Raw genomic sequence first — 18,760 nt, 5'->3', positions numbered from 1 at the left:
CAGTAGCATTGAAAAATCTACTATATGAAGGCTTTGCCTGTGTTTACTTGAAACCCACTGAAATATCTTCTGTTCAATGCTTAATTTTCACAAAATTGCATGTGAATCTATTAGATTATCTTAACTTCGTGGCTTTTTCCTGAGGTTCAGCTTGCTTGTTCTCGCCATGTAAAAGTAATTTACAAAGCCTAATAAGCTGGCTAAATTGACAAGAAAATACTCATAGTAACTATTAATCTTCTCAGCTCCTGGAACAAAATGGAGGCTATGGAAACAATGCTCAGCCTCGGACATCTGTGACCTCCGTTTCACAGAGCTCCAAGCCTGCAGGACAGCTCAACAATATGTACAATGCAGGTAAGTACAGAAGAAGACAACATCTTAGTGTAAAATCAATTGCATAACTTCTGGGGATAGGGGGAAATCTTCTGGGGGTTTTAGACATCTTGGGCAAGTACTAGCTATTTTGCATTTATATTGCTGTTTCTAATTTTGTTTTATATTTCTCAGGGTTTGGTTTTATGTTGATGCATGTAAAATTTGAATGTCTGAAGTTCATTGCTGGGCAAGATAAAATTTGGTTTCCTATATAAAGTAATTGAAACTAAAATGCATTATTGACCTGTGGATGTGAAAAAAGTCAACTAAAACTTGATGGAAGTGCAGATACAGTAAGTGGCAAGAGCCACTAGAACAAGAGCAGTGGAGAAAGTAGACTTTAGGCGATTAACCCAAGTAAAAGTGGATTATTTTAAAGTCCAAACTTCTCGATTCAGGGAGGCAATGGTATTTTAAAGTGTCTTCTGTAAAGTGGAGAATTTAAGATGAGTTTAAGTTCAGACTATTAAAAATCTTTCAGAAATGCTGCATTTTAATTGAAAATCTGTTACTTTAACAGAAGTTAATGAAACCAGTACATACCGTTTGTGTACAATATTGGGTCATTGGGGTAAGAAAGTGACAGTTGTCTTTGCTTTCTAAGAACTACCTAACATCAGTTGCAACTTTATAATATAGCAGCTGTTCTGTGGCTTTTGGTATAATTGTGCTAAAATGGGCTTGGTGTTTAACTTCAGAAAGTCCAGTAAAGAGCTGCAGAAGCAATTGCAGGGATTTGGCTATGGACCACAGTAGTTCATTAACGTTAAGGAGTCGCTGACCTGACATGTATTTGTTTTAGCCTGCAAAAAGCATGTCTGAGGACTAAATACTTCTATAAGTATCTGGGGTCCTTCTCGCCTTCTTGCTTTCTTCCCCAAGAGACTTTTGATGCCCCTGTGATAGTTTGAAGTGTATCCGACAGTGATCATAGTCTAAAGCTATTTAGTATTTTCACTTCCAAAAAACTAATGTCTGACAGCCTCAAAAGTTAAAAGCTATATCTTAAACTCAGTTTATTTGATACCTAGTCAGTAGTTTCAGAAATAGCTGGTACTGCCTTGAGTGCAGCTAATAAGGGACTATTGTGCAGGTAGGCCTTCAGGAGGTGGTTGCACCATAGGACATCAAAGGTGAGAAGAAGTTGTGGTTCCATCTGAGGAAAAATAATAGTTGCACTAGCAATACTAAATAGTCAACCAAAACATGTTTCCACAGCAACGCAATTAACAGCTGACATATGCATTCTGTGAAAATAGATATTCCAGAATTCATTCAGTTGAAACTAATTGCACTTAATATAGTAGAGAAAATGAGAATTTGCTAGGCTTATTTGCATCTGATGCCTTATTAAAAAGCAATTTCTGTACCCATCATATATATCATATGTGGATGTGGAGCACTTCAATTAATGTAGAACATATCAAAGGATTTAGCATGAGGTGTCCCTGCCCATGGCAGGGGGGTTGGAACTTGATTATCTTAAGGTCCTTTCCAACCCTAACTATTCTATGATTCTATGATTATTTTGTACTGTGTTCAGTTTTCCTTCTAGTTTGATACTTCTTGCTTGATACACTGAATTGTGAGGGAGACAAAGGATATTAATGTTCCAGGGAAACTTCTAAAATTGGGTAATATTTATTGTGGTGATGTTACCTATCTATCAATTGCTGTGGAAGAATCCAACTTCCTAATAGAATTATGATCAAAAGGCTGTCTGGCCATTTGTTTTGTGCAAGAATGAGTACTGTTTGCTGTATACAATCACATTAATAAGTATGTTGTGCTTGAAAAGTAACTGAATTATGACAGCTGCTTTTGAAGCCCTGCATTAAAATGTGTCTGCTGGGGGTGCTTAAGTAGATTTGCTAATGATAAGCTACACTTTAAGAGATTGATACTAAAAGAAAAAAAACAAACAGTAGTTTGCTGCACTGCCAATATAAAATAAATGCTTTACTTTCAGATTTTTTTTACCTTATTTTGTCTTAAATGCGACAGTCAATTACAACGTGTCAAGTAGTTCGCTAAACCTCCTGACTTCAGGAAGTACTATGTTTTGCATAAGTCATAGTTAAGCAGAACTTTAGAACTCTGAGCCTTTCAACAAGGTGTAGCCTGTATCTGCATTCACTCCCATATTTATTGGCAGCTTGCTTTAGGATGGAGCCCATTCCAGGGTATGACTTAAAGTACAATTATTTTTATTCAACTACTCTAGGCCTGACCGTTGCGGAATGTGACCAGACTTATGGAGGGTTCTTTGATATTCTGAGGGGTGGAACAGAGCGATTTTTCACTAATATTAAGGATACATCTTCTAAAGTTATCCAGTCTGTGGCCAAGTGAGTAAAAAACCCCAAACCACCAAACTTAAATTGTGATGGTTAGAGTTCTAAATGAAGGATTGGGAGGTTACTCCAGAAATGCTCAAATTCAGTATTATTTTCTAAGTATGAGCAGTAAGAGCTGATAGCTAGCTCTGTGATTTTATGAACGATATAAATACCAGAGTTTCTTTAGCAATTACATACTAGAAATGAGAATGCTGGGGGCAAAAGCCTTTCCAGAGTTTACTGCTTTCTCTGCTGCATTTTAAGTACTAAAGCTTGGAAGAGATGAGCAGGTGGGGGCTGGAGCAGGGTGGAGAGGTGTGGACTATCATGGTTCAGAATGAATTGAGTGAGTTGTGTATAAGAGAAGGAGGAAAAAAAGGTGGTGGAAAGTACAAATAAAGGAAATGGGGGCAGGAATTAAAACTGCAGAGAAACAGTGTATGAGTTCTTCTGTCCAGTTTAGTTTGCAGGCAGAGTCCTATGCCCTCTAAAGCAAAGTGAGAGAATCTGCAGTTTGTCTCCTTTGCCCTGTATTGCATGGAAAAAGACTTGCACTGTTTTGATGTATATGTTCTCAGATATCTCGTGATTATTTTTTTCTAATCAGATTTTCAGTCCTATTCCAAATGTTTCCAGTACCTCTGTGTGATAAATATTAATCTGTGATTCCTCCATTTTTCATCCGTAATAATTTATGCAGTGTAAAATTTTTTTCTTAATCCTAAAAAGACCAGGTAAGTTACTACTGAATACCATGGCTGAACTAGAGCTTCCTAAGGAATATTGCACCTTGTCCCTCACTGTACAGTCTGTGGCCCTATAATTGGGATACTGTGCTGTGGCTTGTGAAGTCTGTTGCTTGCTACATGTTTTTCTGCCACTGAGAATAACTTGTGCATAGTGCATTCTAAAATGTTTGTAATAATTGGGTTAGATCTGTAGGTGTTGCACCTCTGTAGCCAGTTCAAGTGCATTTTTAGCTGTTTGCTCTTACACTTAGACTGTTTAAACTTGCTGTGTGTGGGTTAGAAAGATCGTGTCCTCTGTTTTGTAAGTCACAAAAGCTATTCAGCTTTGGTTTGTCCTTAAGCTTTCTGCAGAAGCTGTAGCATCAAACAATCTGGGGAAACTACGATGACTCAAGAGAAGACAGGGGAAGTACAAGGGGAATGAGTTGTTGCATGATGAAAAGTGGTGACTTGTTAGCAGCTCAGCAGAATTGTGGGAATTCCATGTATGAAATAGCATGATTAGCTGCAACTTTTAAACAACTGCTCTGCATTTTATTTGTTTGGCATGTGCTGCCTTGCAGGCCTCTGTTCTTTACCTCCTTGTACCTGCTACCTTCTGTGGAACTGATCTTCTCCCTTCCTGTTCAGTCCTACTTCTGTTCCTTTTGTGGTATCTTGTTAAATGAAATGTGCTTTGTCGGTAAAACGTGGAATGTTACGCAGATTCTTTGCCTTTGATGGCTCTACTACTTACAAACTTTAAGGTACTTAACACCTTCTCTTAAGTCATGCCAGTTTTGCTTAGATTAAGTTCTACAGCAGAGAAATTGCTTTTCTTCCTTTGTGGCATATAACACTTAAATTCTTCTTTGCCTCTGACAATGTTATAAGCCTTATTTTCCCATGCCTGTGTTCCTGTATTAGATCTTACTCTGATACTGTGTTTTGATTGTACACTACATGCTTCTGAAGCACTCCTGCACTTCCACTTCTTGTGTTCTTTTTTCCACATGACTTTATGGATTGTTGTGCCTCCAACAGTCAGTTGTATTTGAAGAAGTTTCCTTTTCTTTCTCCTGCAAGTGGCATCTTCCTTAAAGGCCACTGGAAGTTTTAATTACTTTTTTGAATTTCTTTTTGTGCCATTTTCCCCGTTTCTAGTAGTGGATTAGCACTGTCTAAAATGGAATCTTTTATATGGAATGGCTTATTCTTTGCCTGAACCTTATTTTTATCTCTTACTTAACAGGCGTGTGTGCCTTTTTGCTTTGTGTGGTTTCCTTTGGTTGCATAGTAAGTGTAGTGTGTGAGGAATGAGGTAGTAACTGTACATCCAGCTGCATTTACAGAGGTCATCTGATAACTTCTGAAGTATAGGACATTGGTTACTTGCTGTCTGAAAAGATGCTCTTCATTTCACATGCTCTTTGTTACTGTTCCTTGTTCAGATTATGGGAACTGGCCAGAGTCCTGCATCTCCTAATTCTAGAGTTACTATGTGACTCTGAATTGCTGGTTAGTGTTCTGTGGCTGAACTATGTGCTTGGCACTTTAGTTAGAATCCCTTTTCTGACAAAAATGGGAAAGTGTGATTGAGGTGAAACGTGAGGCTCTTGATTCCTGCAGAGACCCCCATGGCAATATTGTTTATACCTTAAATTTGTGTGGGACATTGGAACTGTTGGAATCTTCTAAACTGATTCAAATGTTACTTCACATGATTATTTACATTTTGGTAGTGTTTGAGCCTCTGTGAGGAATGTGAGTGCTATTGAAGATATGTTAGTGCAGGTCTTTGTGGAACTTACTATTAGTGAAGGAAAAAAGTAATTTTCATTCCTTCATATAAGGCTTTTGTGTATTTTGAATCTTAACTCTGTTTGACACTTCACTGAAATGGCAGGACATGGAATTAACATGAGCAATACTTAATGTTATGTAGGACCTAAGGTAGTCCCGGGTTCTTTAGCATTCACTGTGCTGTTGAGAGTCCCCCTACTGGGCTTGTATATTCTTAAGCTGTTTGTGCTTTAACCAAGTTGAAGTGTTAATTCTTTGTTTACATCTACTATAGAACATATCTGTTTGTCATGATCATTCTCTGCCTTTACAAACTTGTGTTGTGGCTACAGCCAGTACCATCAGGGATGTGAGAATGCCTCTTCTACAGTTGCATCCTTGACTTCATTTCCAAAACTCTTCAACCAGCATGAGACACAGACACTCTGGACAAACTAAAATGTCTCTTCCCTGTGCATTTTCCTCACCACACTTAAGCACTCCATGTGTTGGAGTGTGTCATTTCATCAGGTAGGCGCTTTCCTCCTTGCTTATCATTGCTTTCTGAATGTGGAGTTATTTCATTTTTCTGCAGACTGGATTCTTTCTGACTGAATACAGACCACAAATGTAGTTGGTGTTCTGTAGTTGCTACAGAAAATGTTGTTTTTTTTTTTTTTTTTTTTTTTTTTTAAACTCTCCCATGGCTGCCTTATCTTGATTCAAATTTTGGTCTCGTTTACACTAATAAGTGATAAAGCCTGAAAACCGCTATGTCACAGGCTTCTAGGAATAGGAGATTGAATGAGGGCCATCCTGCTTGTCCCCCAGGCCACCTCACTTGCAGGTGTTGCAGTCCTTGTTACAGATTCAGGTTAGGCAGAAACAGTTTATAGTTATGTGAGAGAGAACACAGAGTAACAGAGGTTTAGCCCTCTCTTGATTAAAAACTGACTTAAAAGGAAATACTGGGTGTGTACACACCTAGAGCCAATATGCGCTGCTCTGTGAAGGGGCCTGATATGACAGAGCAGCATCTGTGTAGAAGGGAAGTTTGTTCCAGTAGGTGTACCTGTTTGTGCCTGATATCTCAGCCTGCAGCCATGTGGCCTCAACATAGCTCTCCTCTGTTCATCTTGTTTATGATGCTGCTATGCCCTGGACCAGCTTTTATGCTTATTGAGGTCTGCATCTACAGAGGTTACAAGTGCCCTGCCAAAAAAGCATACCACAATGTTTTTAAAAATCCAGTCTCCACAGGTGTTGAAAGCAGCATGCAAAAGTTAGGATCAGTTTTGTTTTGCTTTGTCAGAACAGTGTCTTTCATTGAAGAGATTATGATCTAACACTCTAGGGAACAATTAGCTGCCTTCTGTTGCAAGCTTTTGTTGCTTCTAAGGTAAATTTGCTTCTGGTTTGATGCTGCATTAATGTTTTATTTCATGGATCCTTGTGTTGCTTTAGGTAGTTGAATGATTAATTCAGTTATATGAAGTAAAACCAATTGGGAGTCGGTTGATGTGGATTTCAGTGCTGCATTTCTTCCTGGCTTGAAAAAATTAAACTGCAAAATTGTGGTTTTTAGCTAATGAATAGATATTTTTCTAATCTTGTGAGTGTAGAGATATCTGGAGGAAGATTGCTTAGTGTTAGAGCATTCTTTAAGTTAAGATGATGATTTGTGTGCTCACACTGTAGCTGTGCTGCTTAGTCTGTCATTCTTTATTCTTTCCCATCTTCGGCTGTTAGTAACACAAAGTAACTATGCACTATTACATAATTTTTTGGTTTACGCTAACTAGCTGATTTTGTGAATTGTTAATTTTAATTGAATTTTTAATTTGCTGGAGTTTTATTTAATATTAGTTATGGTATTTAATGCAGCTGTTCTCTGACAAGATCCATGCCAACCATTTACACAGTGAAAAGTTTTCAACATCTAATTAAAACTTCTGATTTTGTTAAGGTGTTTGGTCTGACAAATGCGCATATCTTCTTTCCTAGTTTTCCCACTAGACTTCTTGCTAAATACCATGAAGTTGCCTGGTATCATCACAAAAGTGACTAAATATTGGTATCCTAAAATACTTTCTTGTTTAAGTTAATTAGAGCTTTAAAAGCACACTGTTTTCCATATAGATCACAAGCCAGAAATACTCCATGCAGTCTTTTGGTTTGTTTCTGTGCTCTTCTACCCTTATCACCTGCCAACAACATCACTAAAATTTCTGCTGTTAACAAAATGAAAGACCTTATTCTAACTTATAGTTACAGGAATGTTGTAACTAAATAAGTAGGAATGCATACCAGTTATACACTGATAAGCATAGTTGGTTTTGTTTTGTTCGGTTTTTTAAGCTTCTTGCTGCTTAAAGCAATCTTTGTTACCAGTCTGACATGAAACACTTCTTTAAAACCAGTGTAGCTTTCGTTCAAATCTTTTACTAAAATAGCTTTGAAATAAAGTTCAAGGAATAGTAATTTATGGATGGGGTCACATATTTTAGGAGACTTTTGCTGATTTTGCTGTTTAGCAGCTACATTTTAATTATACATTCTGATGCTTTTCCAATTGTTAGAGGCATACATTTTTTTTCCGCAAAACAGCAAGCTTGAGTTGGCTGTGCTCTGATGTAGACATACCAAGCTGTACTTTTTCAGCAATGTGTGTATGGTGAGATCCAAGGTCTTAATAATTTTAATTTAGACAAATGTAAAAAGCAAATCTGAATTTAATGGTGTTGCTAGTGAAAAGTCAGTTTGTGAAAGTATTCTCAAAGGAATGTGTGAGGATTGTTTGTTTTTGCTCTTAATAATTCTGTGCTTCTGCTTCTAGTTGCTGCTCATGTTCAGTGCTCTAACACTGAGGTTATAATGGTTCTTTTTTCTCAGGCTATTGTATTAGATGGTTCTTTATACAAAAAATAGTTGATATAGTTAGAATCATCTGCATGTTTTCTTGCTTGAAGCTGGTGGGTGTAAGCAGCAAATAATGGTTGACACTTTGCAGTCTTAAGAAAGACTATGCTCATCACTAATTTTAGTAAGAAATCATGATTAGCTGTGAATGTAAATTTCTGCCTTAATTAGTTTGTTTGCCACCATATTACACTTGAGCTACACGATTAAGTTATGTACTTTCAAAGATGAAAAGATGAAGAATTTTGAAATAGTTGTTACTCGGCCATTTTGTGTGCCTCCTTATACAAGATTTTCCAAGGTTGCTTTTTTGTTTTTTTTTTGACTTCGATTCCCTTGAGGCCTTGGGTTGTCAGTGGTTGATAGGACACTGATTATGCTGTTCCACGTAAATACTGTTTAATGTGTTTTTCAGAACAATTGTTCTTGCTTTATCTAAAAACCTCCTCCCAATCCTTGTAAATTCAATAATCTTTTACTGAATCCCTCTAGCCTCCCTCATTTTTAGTAGGAAGCAGTAAGAGATGAAAGCATATGTTTCAAAATTTGAGTGCAGTATTTGTCTGCTCTTTCAAGCAGTGTCTTGAAACTTCATAGTACTATAAAAGTTGTGCTTTGACAGTGCCTCTGCATTCCTTAAACATGTATCATAGGGGTGTCTAAACCAAATTCTGTAGGCGAGGTTTGTTTTTACTTTGCCAATCAGAAGTGCAGACCTCTGTGATTATGCTTAAGAGTCTGTGTGATTGTACTCAAGAAAATTGTCCTGCATTGGGGCTCTTCATTCTTTTTCTCAAGCTTTTTTTTTATCCTGCTACATAGCAGATACCCTATAAACAAACATTATTGTGGTCTTAAAATAGTAAATTAATTGGCATAGTGAGTGAGGTAACAATGGAAGGAATGGACCTAAATATAAAAACAATCAGAGAGTGTTTGAAAAAGGCTGCTCTTTAAAACTGTGCACAACTATATGAGAAAGATGAGTAATGATTAATGCCTTGCTCACTGTGGGAGTTTTGGAAATGAATTTTTTGATGAATGAGTTAAATGAGGATTAGATATTCAGGTATCCTCTGTTCATATGAAATCCAGAAAATGGGCAGCATGGCCATCTGAGCCGGATAGTAACATGCCAGAGTTACATAATTTAACATGTAATATTTCAACAAATAATCCTTGTTTTAAGCATAATGAATCCTCATTGAACTTCGATACTGTTACCTACAATGAATGTTTATCAGTAAGAGCAGGGGCTAGAGGAATGAGTTAAGCATTGAAGGCATCTGTACAAAATCCCCAGCGGTGGTTTTGTTGCAATTCATGTAAATGAGTAACTGTTCAAATACATGTCTGTTCTGGAAACCTTGAAGTGTGAGGTAGCAAGCTTCAGATGGAAGAAGTGAAGCATTCGTGGGAAGGGGATGTAGCCTGAGAGACCTGGGTTTTGGACTTTTCATCTTGAACAGTTTATTTCCTGGTATTAACTTCAATTTGTTCTGTTTCAGTTATGCAAAAGGAGACTTGGATATATCTTACATCACTTCCAGAATTGCTGGTATGATGACTGTGTGTGTCTTAAGAATAATTTGATTGCTCTTAATATATGAAAAAAGTGAGTACTTCATCTGGTGTTTGTTCCGTCTTCAGTGATGTCCTTTCCAGCTGAAGGTGTAGAATCTGCCATCAAAAATAACATAGAGGACGTGCGGTTATGTCTGGACTCTAAACATCCTGGCCACTATGCTGTGTACAATCTCTCTCCAAGAACGTACCGTCCCTCCAGGTTCCATAATAGGGTTTGTATAGTTACTGTTTTTTTCTGTAAAAGGTCTTTCAGCGCAATGTCTCAGTTATGCATTCATTTTTTTTATTGTGAAATATGTTAAAGTAGGCTATATAATCAAAAAGATGACAAAAGAATTAGGTATAAACATGAGGTAAAGAATCATCTATATCTGCTTGCCTTTGCTTTCAGTCTAAACTTAACTGATTAAAGACTAATCTTTTAGCTTATTGACTAAAGTCTGTATTTCCTAGGCTAGTAATATCTTTGAGAACATGAAATTTTTCAGGCCTAAATGGAGAATACTTAACTGAAAATGTTACTAAAATGTCAGTCTCTTCTAAATCCAGAGGTTTTCCTTTATCAAAAGTGGTACTCCTTTGACTGATGTACACAATATGTTTACTGGGCTTTCTCCGTTTCCTTCTGCATACTGTTTGACTCCCATATGGCTCAGCCCTATCTGACTGCTTGTTGCTACTTTCTGAAATATTGGTATAGCTTAGCTGAGCCTCCATAAGACTTTCTGGCTATTTCTCTGGTACTAAAATGAAGACTTCTGCCTAATTCAGTAACAGGGTAGTGAGGACCACTTGTTAGGTGCTGACAGTGTCTGTTCCTAAGTACACCTCGACTGACTTTTAAATAGCTCGACAGTGGAGACTGTGTTGTGAGTTGTCTAGACCTGGACACATTAAACCTCACCTTAAATATTCTGTAGTGATCATAACCCTTCCCCACAAATACTGACTGCCCAGACGAGAGTCTAGAAACATTATTTATTACAGGGAACCCCTTTTGGGTCTTATCCTGCAGGGTAATCCTTAGCATTACTTCAGTTATCCAAATTCACTTACACTGTCAGGCTGAGGTACTTTTAATGTATTCTGTCTAGTGCTTGTCATTCCTTCTTACTTCTTTGTTTTTCCTTGTAAACCTCCTGTATAACTAATTTGGAGCAGGTACCTCAAAACATAAGCTTCAGCAGTACTTTTTAGCTCCAGATTACTGGAAAGTCTACCAAGGCTGACAGTGAACTATTTATTCCTCATCATACAAAGGTGTCAATCTCCATTTATGGAATGATAAGTTCTGTAACTGGGAGATCATTTACCCTAGGGATAATTTTTTGGTTATGCAATGCAAGTCTGAGGTGCCTGTACACTGATATTCCTGATGTATTGGGACTGTGAGTGGTTAATAGAAGCAAAGCTAAATCAACCAGCGGTCTGGAACTGTTCTGGTCTATATTTATCTTTGACATTAATTTTGTCTTTGATCTTTATTTTGCTGGGAAGTAATAGTAGTTCATTGTCAAAACATTATAGGTTCCTGTCCACTTTATTGGCTAGGAGTATTAAGCAAATTCCTACAAAACTTTTTTTTTTTTTTTTTTTAATGGAAGACAAAAGCAGCTATTTTACTTGGAAGACAGTCTTTAAATATATTGGGGAAATTTTTGCTAATTTTTGCTAATTCCGGTGCACAGTGAACAATACTGACTTGAATTCGTTATCAGTGCTGAGTGACAGCAGCCATGTAGAAAGCTAAGGAAGCTTAGTTTTTCTGTAGTGCCTGCAAAAGATGATTATGGCAAGCCTTAAACTTTATCAGAGGAAACCAGCTTCTGATCTTCTTAACTCTGATACTTTTTATTTTTTAATGGGTATTTATGAAATTACATTTTCTTGCTGTATGTTATCTGTATGTAACTTTTACAGATTTCTTTAGCCTAAGCTAGTGGTAGTTTTGAAGTTATCTTTGCTAGTTTTGAGTCCTGCTTGGAGCAGGTTGCTTATAAGAGGTAGTGTTGTATGGTCCACATCTTTTAACAAAAGTGGCATTTGAGTGGAAGGTTGAAGGGTAAATCAGAAAAAAGTCAGTTCTTTTTTTCTTTTTTTGAATACACTTGCTTTTCTAGGCTGTTTGCTGGGTTGTAGCTGCAGTGCTGCAATATGATTTTCACTGCTGTTGTAATATTTGAGATGTACAGAAGCCACATTGAATCCTGTAGGGAACTGGAATATGAGGATCTCCTTGCCTTAGCTTTTATTTATTTAGTGATGACTTTGCTTAAGCTTTCACTGGCAAAAGAATGCTCAACTTAAGTCTCTTGCAAAGTAACACTTCATGAAACTGCCTTTTTTTTTTTTTTTTTTTTTAATTAAAATACCAGCATACAGTGGAAAAACTGTAGAGGACTTTGTAGCTCAGACTTTCTTCCAGTCTTTTTTTCCTCAGCTTGGCACAAAAATAATTGAGATTAGAATCTTTTGTAATAAATCAGTTCAGGTAATTAATCTCAGAGTAACTCTCATATACTGCATTCTTACTGGACTATGATTTTTAAGAATATAGACTCTCAGAAGTAAAGATGATTATTTGGTAATGTTTTGTAGCACTAATTGTGGAAGGAATATTACTTAACTGTTGAGGCCCTTTGAATAAAGGACAAATGTAAAGGCAAACAAAGTCTGGTTTTGGGTTTTTGCTTAAGAGTAGGTGCACACATGTTGAAAGATCTTTAACTACGTACAGTTTTCTTAGAACAAGAAATAATCTGAGTTCTTAATAGTTCTAGTGCAGGACACTATAGACAGGACTGGAATTATATTGCACTTCATTCTACAAGGTGTAAGACTACTTTTCTTGAGTATCTTGCTTAATTTCTACCTGAAGGTGGCATTAAATTATAAAATCGCCTCTTATACCCACAGCTTATACTATGTAAATGTTTGTGACTGTGTGATCTCATCTCTCACCTCTGTTTCTCTCTTACTGCAGGTTTCTGAATGTGGCTGGCCAGCAAGACGAGCACCAAATCTTCAGAATCTGTATAGCATATGCAAGAACATGCATTTATGGCTGAAACAAGACCAGAAAAATGTTTGCATTGTGCACTGCCTTGTAAGAAATTGATTTAAGTCTTGAAATGCTTTGCTCAGTACTTCAAATTTTGAATAAGGATGCTAGTATCTACTCACTTTGTGAGTTTTATTGGCTATCTTTACTGTGACACCTGGGTTTGATTCCATCCTACTGTGTTTTTAGGAAAGCTATTTACATAAATTTTCTCCTTAGGCAAAGGAGAAAATACATGCTTACTTGCATGTAGCATGGGAGGCAGTATATAGGTGGGACTAAAGCAAAGTAGCCTTTGGGAGAATCAGCTCTACTATTTCAGTGTTCCACTTTTTTGTTCATGCTTTATGAATGACAGGTGGGTGTACACTGCATTTCCAGATACCGTTGATTCAGAACCAGGTAGAGCTTCCTCATCTTAATAATTCCTGTAGAGGTTTACAGTAACACAGTGAGTTTAGCTATTTCATTGCAATTTGAGTGATCCAGTTGAAAACAAGCAGTTGAAAACAACTTTAAATGGCAGCTTCCTGCTTCAGCTACCGTTAAGTCTTTCTGAACTGGCAGTGACTGGGGTCAAGTTTTAACTGGCATTGTGTTCTACTGATACCACAAGACTGTACCACATACGGCAGAGACTGGAGTAACTCCTGGACATCTGCAGTAAAACTTAGCTCTATGTAATTATTTGGGGCCATGCATGGTGGTAATCCTAGAAAATTTGCCCAGCTCTAAGAAGGTGTGAGTACAAGATTATCTTGGTGGAACTTAATGGCCAAGACTTGCAACTGAATATGCTGCAGCTCTTTAAGTGTGCTTCAGATAACTGTTTGACCCGTGTTTAAATGAACCAAGTTAAGATAATTATATACACACTGTGAAAGGGTATACTTTACTTTTTAAAGGTTATTCCTTTTCAAAATAGTTTAGACACAAAACTCCTCTAGCTTTTTGAGGCTTTGGGACAAAACTTTTGCTCAGAATCTGGACTTTTCTGATAATTGTTTTTTTTTTATTGCTGCCTTAAGGACTGTTCGTGCCTGAAGATTGTTTGATTTTGTAGCCAATATCCATCATCCTTGTAAAAACATACAGGGAAAAATTTAAATTCTTACTGTTTTGTCTCTGGGAGTATTTCTTTTGCTCCCACTCTGCAACTTATGAAGCTTCTTTCTGAAGTGCAAGGTTCACAGTATCACAGTATGCTAGAGATTGGAAGGGACCTCAAAAGATCATCTAGTCCAGTCCCCCTGCCGGAGCAGGAACACCTAGATAAGGTTACACAGGAACGTGTCCAGGTGGGTTTTGAATGTCTCCAGAGAAGGAGACCCCACAACCTCCCTGGGCAGCCTGTTCCAGTGTTCTGTCACCCTCACTGAGAAGAAGTTTCTTCTCAAGTTTAAGGGGAACCTCTTGTGTTCCAGTTTGTACCCATTACCCCTTGTCCTATCATTGTTTGCCACTGAGAAGAGCCTGGCTCCATCCTCGTGACACTCCCCCTTTATATATTTATATACACTAATAAGGTCACCCCTCAATCTCCTCCAAACTATAGAGACCCAGCTCCCTCAGTCTTTCCTCATAAGGGAGATGCTCCACTCCCTTAATCATCTTAGTTGCCCTGTGCTGGACTCTCTCCAGCAGGTCCCTGTCCTTCTTGAACTGAGGGGCCCAGAACTGGACACAGTATTACAGATGCGGTCTCACCAGGGCAGGGTAGAGGGGAAGGAGGACCTCTCTTGACCTACTAACCACCCCCCTTCTGATACATTCCAGGATGCCGTTGGCCTTCTTGGCCACAAGGGCACAGTGTTGGCTCGTGATCATCCTGTTGTCCACTAGGACCCTGAGGTCCCTCTCCCCTACACTGCTCTCTAACAGGTCGTTCCCCAACCTATACTGGAACCTGGGGTTGTTCCTGCCCAGATGCAGGACTCTACACTTGTTATATTTCATCAAGTTATTCCCTGCCCGACTCTCCAGCCTGTCCAGGTCTCTCTGGATGGCAGCACAGCCTTCTGGCGTGTCAGCCACTCCTCCCAGCTTAGTGTCATCAGCAAACTTGCTGATAGTACACTCAGTTCCCTCATCTGAATCATTGATGAATATATTAAATGATACTGGTCCCAGTACCGACCCTTGAGGCACTCCACTAGATACAGGCCTCCAACTAGACTCCGCCCCATAGACTACAACTCTCTGGCTTCTCTCCTTCAGCCAGTTCACAGTCCACCTCACTACCCGATCATCCAGACTACACTTCCTCAATTTAGCTGTCAGGAGGATGCTGTAGGTAAGATTCTGTCATCAGTTTTGTTTAGTAATGTGTAAGATACTCTTTTTTTTTTTTTTTTTTTTTTTTGAATCCTGCATTTCTGGTTATAAGGTAGTCTTTAAAGTTATGTGAAGTTGTTGACTGACTTCCATGTCATAGTTGCAAAGGGTTTACTGTAATTTGCTTGCTGACCTCTTTGTATAATGATTTCTCTTCCCTCCCTGTGATGGTTGAACTTGGAAGTGGCTTTGTAATGCAAGTGTACATAGGTCACTGCTTGTTATGCTGATCATGTATTTAATATTTTGTTGTAAGTGTAGACATTTCAGTGTAGGGACAATATTTGTGTTCCATCTGTGTGACATTTAACTGAAAAGCAGGTTCCAGCCCATGGAATCAAAAACTAGTTTAGTGACTTCTGGAAATCACTGGGGTTGCTACTTACACCAGCAGTAATGATATTCTTGCTGAGCTGCTTTTTAAATATCTAGCTGGAAGACCTTTTCATTAATCTCAGTAATGGTTGGAATAGAAGTCTGGCTTTCAAGGAAACACATTAAAAATGGTTGAAGAAAAAAACCTCTTCTTTCCCACCTCCACACTTACATGACAAATGATTTACAGAAAAAACCTGTTGCATACAGCTATCAAAAAACCCTTGAAAGGACCTCTTCTGTCAGCCTTTACCTCTTCTGAATCTTCAGTCTGTTATATAACATAAGGGTAGTCTCAGATGTGTGTAGCTGTGATCCTTGCAGAAAGAAGTTCAGTGTTCTTGTTTCCTTCACTTAGTCTGTGGCAAGTTACTAATGTTGGGCAGTTACAGTCAGAAGACTGAAGAGTTATTGTGGCTTAGTTCTTCTGAATCTTAGGATTTCTTCCGTAGCAGAAGTCCATGGTTATCAACTAAAACCAGCACTGAACTGGGGTTTCCTATAGTATTCAGGAAACAAAGATGTGTATTAGTGATAGTAACATGAAGGCAAAAATAGTTTTAAGCTAAAGCAATTATTCACATTTAAGCAACCAGATATGTGGTATCTTTTGTATGGTGTGGAAATCAATAAAACTTTTCACATTCAAATACAGCCTTAAAATCTAATGATCACACTAGACCTTGGACTTTGTTACATTAAATAAGGAGATAGCATGTTCTTCAGTAACTTCTGTAATTCCTTTTTCCCTTGGTTTAATAAGAGTTACAGCTTCTTTTTTTTTTTTGTTTTTGTTTTGTTTTTTTTTTTTTTGTAGGATGGAAGAGCAGCATCTGCTGTGGTAGTTTGTTCTTTTCTGTGTTTCTGTCGTCTCTTCACTACTGCTGAAGCTGCAGTTTATATGTTCAGTATGAAGCGCTGTCCTCCTGGCATTTGGCCTTCTCATAAAAGGTATGGTGGCAGCCTGTAGGATAGCGTTGAAGCAAGTAGTTACACAGTTGTGAATATGCTACTGTTTTTACAGGATGCTTTTTAGGAAGATGTATTATTTCAATAGTGTCTGTGTTTGAATAGCTAAGTACTTGGAAAAATGGGTCTATCATGAGTGGCGAAAGTAGTTTTGAATTTTGTGAGCCCTTAAGTTACCCTTTATGTTCTTATTAAAAGTGAGTCAAGTATAGCCTAGCCTGTAGTGAAGAAATGTTAGGAATGAAAGCAAGGGTATGTCATGCTTTTGAATGATCTCAAGTTTTACATTTGTGAAAGAGGATTTTGTCTTTATTCCATGTTTGCTGGACTTAACAGTAGGTTTTACTGTGTCAGAACATTGCAAGTTCTGTAAAAAAAAAACCAATCTTTTTTCTGTTTAGGTAGTAATGCCTCCTGCTTTTCAAAGGAGTGCATGCAGAGGGGATTTCATACACTTTGACAATGCTTTAAACTGATTCTATGTTTTAATTTGATCGATGTTAAAATGAAGTCTCAGTAGCAACTCTGGTTGTAAGGGTGACTACTACATTAAGAATTAGATTTAGAAAGATGAGTTAAATATTATGCTGTTGTACAGATTTACTTTGAGTATATTTAATAGGGTCCTCTGAAAGGCAACTTCTACTAATGAAGATAAACTTAAAGCCTGTAGGAAGCTTTGACTTACTAACTTAAGAACTGCAACTTTGATCTGATGTGTAAGGAAAAATAAATACTTCCCCTAGTTCAGTGTTTTAAGGCCTTTGGGAAGAGTAGATAGTTTGTATCACAAGTGAATATATGTCAACCTACAGACCTAAGGCAGTATCTTTTGAAGGTGAGACATACATGCAGATGAGTTCGTATGGAGTGCTGTATTCAATTTTCTAGGCAGTATATTTCTGTTGTGATGCAGGCTTTTGTACAGAAGCTGTTTCTGTCCTTACATCGAGGCTGTCTAGGAATCATAAATATTTCTCCATGTTTCTATTTAACTTTCTTTTAATGAAATTCTATAAAATTTGAACATAATTTGCTGGAAGTGCCGTTAAGTTTTCCCAGTGTTTTACTGTTATCTGTTAGCACTCAGTGGCTGGATATGAATGAAAATAACTTGACCAGGAATTCACCCATTTTAGAATTGGGTTCTCTGACTAAATTAGTACCTTTTGGTTTTGGCAGATACATCGAATATATGTGTGATATGATGGCTGAAGAGCCCATCATTCCTCACAGCAAGCCCATCCTAATCAGATCAATCATCATGACTCCTGTTCCTCTTTTCAGTAAGCAGCGTAATGGTTGCAGGCCTTTTTGTGAAGTTTATGTAGGTGATGAGAGAGTAACCACTACCTCCCAGGAATATGACAAAATGAAGTAAGTGCAAGTTGCAATTTGTGCCGAAACAGCATGTTCCATTTTTTTGGACTAACTTAAATGTGAAGTCCTTACTGTGAGAAGAAAGCATGATTTTGGGTGTGCCAGTTGAGCAGAAAGCTTCTTTAATGTATGGAATGTCTCCTCTGTCCCCTTTAGCTGATATGGAAAGGTAAATCATGGGAAAGAGACAAGGTGGTTATAATAGCATGGACCTGTTCCTGCAGAAAGTGCAGGAATGGATGCCACCTGGATGATGATGGGTGGCATAATGGGCACTGGGAGGCAGAGGTGAGCAAGACCTTTCTTCTTACTCCACATCGTATGAACTAGGAAGGTTGATCCCTGGTGTACATGGACTGAATGAACATCATGCCTCAATCATGGAAACAGTAAGGATCCCCCAGGCATGGTAGCTGCAAGGGGTGTGGTCATTAGCCTCTGTACAGCTCCAAAGTCTGCTACTGAAAATGGGTTCTATATTAATAAAACCCAGGAATTGCAAATGGTACTAGCAGTACTAGGTGTAGATAGTAATAAGCAGAGGAAAGATGAGAGAATACCAAGGTTCTTCCAGTGTTCCTAAAAATCCAAGCCCTGTATGAAGTTTAGTTAATTTGAAGGCAGCAGAAACAGTTGTGGAGTGTTTTATTTTTCTCTGCTACTGTCCCTTTGTGGGACTCCTGACATATCACAGCAGTGCAGCTGCAGTTTTTCTCTGCATCTTTCTTCATAACAGCTTGCTTTATGCTATCTTGTCTCTTGCATTTCTGAGCAATCCTTGAAGATATTTCTCCCGTATTTGATTTGAGAACCTACAGGTCTAAATTTGTCTGTTGCTCTGCTGTAAGCAGCTGTTAATGTTGTTATCTTTGGAGCAGCTTTTAAGTTTTAATCATTCAGAGCTAATT

At 38.0% G+C, this 18,760-nt stretch overlaps 1 protein-coding gene across 2 annotated transcripts in view; it reads left to right on the top strand.

Moving 5' to 3' along the window:
• GAK (cyclin G associated kinase) overlaps positions 1-18,760 on the top strand; it is a 69,401-nt gene that overhangs the window by 26,742 nt on the left and 23,899 nt on the right. For both annotated transcript variants that reach the window (XM_061366059.1, XM_061366058.1), the window contains exons 10-16: positions 246-357; positions 2,603-2,726; positions 9,655-9,704; positions 9,797-9,945; positions 12,717-12,839; positions 16,321-16,454; positions 17,655-17,849. In XM_061366059.1, the coding sequence (XP_061222043.1) occupies positions 246-357; positions 2,603-2,726; positions 9,655-9,704; positions 9,797-9,945; positions 12,717-12,839; positions 16,321-16,454; positions 17,655-17,849 (887 nt within the window). The remainder of the gene's footprint in view (positions 1-245; positions 358-2,602; positions 2,727-9,654; positions 9,705-9,796; positions 9,946-12,716; positions 12,840-16,320; positions 16,455-17,654; positions 17,850-18,760) is intronic.

The sequence above is a fragment of the Neopsephotus bourkii genome, unplaced genomic scaffold, assembly GCF_033783945.1.
Source record: "Neopsephotus bourkii isolate Nb327-2 ecotype Australia unplaced genomic scaffold, CSIRO-AGI_Nbou_v1 NB_1298, whole genome shotgun sequence".
Classification (NCBI taxonomy): Eukaryota; Metazoa; Chordata; class Aves; order Psittaciformes; family Psittacidae; genus Neopsephotus; species Neopsephotus bourkii.
Note: the sequence above shows the minus strand (reverse complement) of the source record. Positions and strands in the feature narration are given on the sequence as shown.